Source organism: Halyomorpha halys, unplaced genomic scaffold (genome assembly GCF_000696795.3).
Source record: "Halyomorpha halys isolate HHAL.00 unplaced genomic scaffold, Hhal_1.1 Scaffold1574.1, whole genome shotgun sequence".
In the NCBI taxonomy this organism is placed as follows: domain Eukaryota; kingdom Metazoa; phylum Arthropoda; class Insecta; order Hemiptera; family Pentatomidae; genus Halyomorpha; species Halyomorpha halys.
The window spans coordinates 129,539-135,459 of NW_027106867.1; the positions used below are offsets into that span (position 1 = coordinate 129,539).

At 34.4% G+C, this 5,921-nt stretch overlaps 1 protein-coding gene across 2 annotated transcripts in view; it reads right to left on the reverse strand.

Annotated features, from left to right (window-relative positions):
* Positions 1-1,881: 1,881 nt before the first annotated feature.
* The window catches only part of LOC106690087 (dynein regulatory complex subunit 5), a 23,328-nt gene continuing 19,288 nt past the window's right edge, over positions 1,882-5,921 (reverse strand). The window contains exons 3-4 of one of the 2 annotated variants that reach the window (XM_067045180.1): positions 5,438-5,717; positions 1,882-3,568 (exon numbers count right to left, since the gene is read on the reverse strand). In XM_067045180.1, coding sequence (XP_066901281.1) covers positions 1,902-3,568; positions 5,438-5,717 — 1,947 coding nt within the window. In that variant the 3' untranslated portion in view covers positions 1,882-1,901. Of the gene's footprint in view, positions 3,569-5,437; positions 5,748-5,921 lie in introns of both variants that reach the window. The other variant, XM_067045182.1, reaches the window with a different exon arrangement.

Genomic DNA, 5,921 nt, shown 5'->3' on the forward strand with positions numbered 1-5,921 from the left:
CATAAATTCACTTTCTCTTTTTTTTTCCATTGGAAGTCAATTATTTATTTTGGTAAATCCATAAATGTTATTGTTTTTGTTATTAACTTTACTTTTATCTTTTATTAAGAATTATTATTTTAATCTATTTATTTTATCTAATTTTTTTGTCTTATTTATAACATTGTATATAGTTGGGGGTGTCTTTTGTTTGAGACTAAAACCCCAACCCCCTCCGTCATCAATTGTTAAAAACAAATCATGTACCTCTTACATTAACCATGTAAGGCCCACCAGGCCAATCTGGTAATAAATACATAAAAAATAATGTTATTTTTTAAAAAAATATATTAATAAAATATCTGGTGATGGTAAAATAATTCATTAATTCAACAGAATAATTGTGAGTAAATTTCCCATTAACTATGTAAATATAAATATACCTGTTGGCGAGAATGGTATTTTTTTTTTTTATTATTTCATCTTCAATTATTTAAAATAACGAAAAGTATAGCAACAATTAATCGATGAAAAATAATATTTTTTAAAAAATAATCTGTGTAAATAAATATTTTCTAAAAATAGTAAAATAATTTTCTACTGAACATCACTGAACTTTATATAAACAAGCATGGTTTCTTAACTGTGAACAATTATGCTTCAACTAACTTACACCAGGTTAAGACACAAACTTTAAGACTTGAAGAGTCCTTGTTAATTCATAATGGCTCAGCGGTGTGCACAGCCAGCGCCGTGAATATAAAAATACAAGAGTTCTCTGCATAATGGCTCAGTAAAAAAAAAAAAATCATGAAATAATAATCCAGATCGTTTCTAAAGGCATTTTACATCTTAACTAATGTTCTCATTATAAAGCCATGGTTAATGAAGGAGACACGATAATAAATTGAAAATTGAAACTAGATCGTTAAACGTTCTTAGGAAATCACAACTTTAGTTACCATACCCTGGCCGCTACAAGGCCACCCGTAGGAGAAGGATTAAAACTTTCGTGTCTTTCGTTCTGAGATCAACGGGTGGTGTCGGTTCGAATCCGGCCTTGGGGCGTTAACTTTTTCATTAATTGGTGGTCCCTCGAAATGGAAATACTTGACCCCCAATCATGGTTAGAATAATGAGAATACAAATAAGTGTATAACTGGCTGTATAGAAAAATTCCAATGCCATAAAAATAAAAAACTAACATATTCGCAATTCATTTACAAATTTTCAAATCTCTAAGTCGATTCAGTCATCAATAACGACTTGTACTTTAGTACTTTTTAACTCCTATTATACCACTAATAATTCTCCCTATTATGATAAAAATAAGTATTAGTATTATTAGCACGTTGTTTCTATAGTTGAATTTTGAACTAATACTATTATCTTTCATTATGAAACAGGGCTCAGATTGATGTCGTATTAAATAAATAAAAAATAATGTTATCTTTAAAAAGATATAGTAATAAAAATATCTGGTGATGGTATTTTCAATTCATTAATTCAACAGAATAATTTTGAGTAAATTTCCCACTAACCATGTAAATATACTTGCTGTATTTAATTTAATGTAAATATATAAATATACTTGCTGGCGAGAATGATATTTTTTTTTATTATTTCATCTCCAATTATTAAAAATAACGAAAAGTATAGCAACAATTAATCGATGAAAAATAATATTTTTTAAAAATTAATCTGTGTAAATAAATATTTTCTAAAAATAGTAAAATAATTTTCTACTGAGCTTCACTGAACTTGCTTGGCTCAGATTTTTAACAGAATGAACCAATCATTCCGTTGAAAATCAGAGTCAGACGGCCAAAGCTGTGTAGTCATTCCACTATGCTGAACGGGTAACCTGATACTTAAAAAAAATATGAAATAAATAAAAACAAGTGATTATTGATATTTATTTATCAAACATGTACTTTTTTGATTGTTTGGTTGATAACCTTGCTGACCAATTTACTTGGCACCCTGCTTAGCATAATCTTGATAGCATTGTTTATTACATGCCGTGGTATCGGAGTTCTCAAAGACATCTTCTCGGGCATGGAAAACAGTTTCGATTTCTTCAACTTCCATCTGATCAAGCGTGTAAGTTCCTCTTTTATCAACTTCTTCACCTGGAGAGACTGGATTTCTTCAGAGAATGTACTCTTGATGGGCCTTCCAGTTTTCTGTGCCCGGATAATGGCCACCCTTTGGATCCATTTTAGAACCGACTGAATGGCCTTCAGTGCGAGACTGGGTGTCAAAGTGGCCTTCATGAACCTGTTTAACTTCTTTCTAGGGACCAGATCTTCACTCTGTTCGAGATCCGAGATGGTCGATCCTATCGAAGTCAGCTCTCCGGAATCGGTCGATAATACTGATCCTTGTTCCATGGTAGGCTGAGAATATGCCTTCCAGTTATGATCGAACGGGTCATCCTGGTGCCTCCTTACTAATACAGTTCCATGGCTTTCAACATCACGAGCTTTCAAAACACGCTTGTCATTTCCAAGTGCTTTGATAAACTCGACAAGTACAGGATCTAGGCCGCATTGCCCAAGAGTCAGCTCCGCGATCTTTGGATGCTTTTTTATGTCCACGACTATCCTTTCTTCTTCAACGTCTGATAGGCTGCCAATGTGGTTGACAGATAGGTCCATGCTCTGGAGAGCACAGTTCAAACCAAGAGCGCCCAAGATAAGGAGAGCTCCAGTCTTCCCAATTCTGCATCCTGAAAGGTACAGACCTTGGAGGCTACGATTGACAGTCAACATGAGGGCCATGTAAATTCCTCCAACGTCGCCAATTCCGTTCTGCGATAAGTTTATGATCTTCAATGACTTGAGGCGGGTTGCAGACAGAGCCGCGGCGATGAAATAAGCTCCAGTTCTGGTCAAGTAGTTCCTCTTCAAGTTGATTTCTTGGATGGTAAGGTGGTGGAGAATCAAAAGCCCAACCATCCTGCCGACCCTGTCATCGAGTTCACAATTCGATATTTCCAACTTCGTCAAGAGGACAGGCAAAAGGAGCAGACACCTCACGGTCATTCTCATGTCTGTCTCGTAGAAGGCACTCATGTATATGCTTAGGGATTCGATCTTTTTCGACCGGAGTATACCCGTGAACAGATTTTCTATGTCTTTTACGTTTATCCTCGATTTTCTGAAGCATCTGTAACGCTCGTAGTTGGAGAATCCGAAGCATATGGAAACGTGAGTGAGGTTGTATAGGTGAGGTAGTATGAGCGACAGGTCGATTCTCTGAACGTAAGGGAATGGAGGGAGGCAAGTCTCTTTTAGCCAAGGCATATCTACCAGGTTCGGGTCGCAATCAGCGCGTGGAGGATCTTGTTTTCGAAAAACCGGAGCTTTGAGTTCTTTAATATCAAGAATATTGATGTACGGTGCTACCATTTTTGTATTTTCCTCAACTTTGTGGTATGAGACTGCATAAGGCTCTAAATCAGAAAGGTACTGGGAAAACCATTCCTGTATGAACAAAGACTTATAGGAGAACTTCTGTATCACTGCGCTTGGTATCATGTATGGGTATTTGTTCTGCGCTAACCTCTTCCAAAATACACCGTCTTCTATTTTTACGAAAAATCTTTATTAACATCAAAATAATGAAGGACTGACATAAGATAATAAGTCGTAAATGGCCGAAAATTGAATAAGTATTTGGAATTGTGAATTGTACTTCAACCACTGCTTATTCTGGATAGTTTCTTTAATCTAATCTGAAATACAATTGTTCTAGTAGAAAAACCGTATAGATTTCTAAATTTTATACGGTGAATAAAACACTTAATCTGTTTCAGCCATTTTCAGACACATACTATCTCCCCTCCCCCTTCTTTCAAATACTCTTAAATTAGTATAGCCTAATATACCCTTTAAAACTAAAGAAGTTGTATTGATTCCCGATCAACTAAAAAATACATTATTATTGGGTTAATTATATTCCAAAGCTAATCCTATAAATTAATTCCGAAACGAACCGACATGTTATAGCTGACTTGGACGAGAAATAACATACCGGATCCCAGCAATAAGCTCTAAACATTTCGTTCATTGCAAAGGCCTAAAGACGAATATTATTAATTAAAAAAATAAATCTGATTTAACATATATATATATATTTTATTAGATAGGACGCTAATAAATCGTTTAGTGTTTACAGAATCGAGCTGCAACCAATAGCGCTCCGTTCTTGATAGTAAAATATTCAATCAATATAGGCACTGTAAGTAAAACTCAGGGAAAAAGGTTATGGTATATTAGAGTTGACTTAAGAGAAGACTATTTTTTCTCAGAAACAATATATTATATCACAATAAAACGTCTATGAAATGAACCTACGGGAAAGATGATTTTATCAGTTAAACGGAGGTTTCCGTAGAGAAAGAGTCAGTATAAAAATAACACACAAATTAAATAATAGAATTATATATTTACATAGCGTCACTTCAGCAACCTCAGAAATCAGGAAAAAAAACTTTAACCCATCATTGGTCGCTATGTCGATTTTAACATGGATGGCCGCGCGTGAGACTTTTTCTCACATTTCTTATTTAGAGAACTGTCATCTTGTCAAATAATATAATGAAAATTTTAAATTGATAAAAATATTAAAATAAATTCAATTAGTTTGTTAATTCACGTATAGATTCAATATTATTTTAGAAATAAATATTTTTTTATGATTGTGAGAAAAGAAAGTTTAATATTATTTATATTTTGTTATAAAATGCATTTATATTATTATAAGGATTTCAAAACAAGAAATTTATTTTCTATGAAAGTATGACCGTTAACGTTTAGAAAATGTTCACATCTAAAGATTTTTATTATGTTATATGTTTTATATGTTATTATTTTAGTTATAATTAAAAAATAGGGGTTCTGACTGCTTCATTAATGAAATGATGACTACCTTGAGTATTAAGACAGGTTCGATATTTTTCCTCAAAAGCATGTTTCAATGATCATTATTCACTAAGAATTAAGATTAATTACCAGGTATGAATGGGAACTTTTTATTAACGCCACCCTAGAATAAAAATATCAAGTATAGTCAGATCCCGAGTAGAATAAAACAGCCGGTGTTGTTCGGCCACCACTGCAGTATAGATGCCGGGCCTGTAAGTAATCACTTTGAACAACATTTCATATGAATGTTTATGTTTGTATTCAATAATGTTTACATTTAAACAATGAAAATCTTTTTTGAAATCCTTAAGTAATACTTCCAGTAAGGAGAATTAGTTCTCAAAAACTATGTTTAATTTTAATGTTACTGTTTATATCCCATTAATTTAGAAGATTTAAATTAATCTATACATAGAAATATCTGTAAAAAAAATATTGGATAAGCATCACTATATGTCGATAAGTGGATTGATAATCGGAGAACACTCATCATTGTAATATTTCATTCGGAGTATCGTCAGTCTTACCTATGACTTCAATCGCTCTGGGAATATCCACGTCGACTGGAAGCAGGACTTGCATCTTGTCCTCTACAGGCGCTGGTAAGTTGATGAGGGTCTTGTAGTAGTCCTTCGCCCTCCCTTCCAGCAGGAGTGGCATCTGCATGGCATCGATCGCCAGTTCCACCAGCGTCCACGGCCGCTCCTGGTTGTCCTGCTTGAACCACAAGTGCTCCTCCCTCTCACCTTCCAAAGCCCGGAATACTGACTGGCTCGGATGATAGAGTTCGAGGAGTTCCTTTCTGACCTAGGGCAACACATCCCCTCAGTTTCAAACCTGTAACTCAAAACGCATCAGTTGACAGCTAGCAACACTTCGACAATCACAGTCAACAATAATACTTTGGCTCTAGACCGTTACAGAGTGTCATCTATCCTACCTTTTATGAATGGTAAAAACTACAATCCTTATTGAGGTGTAGATAGTTGACCGTAGATTAATGATTGGAGA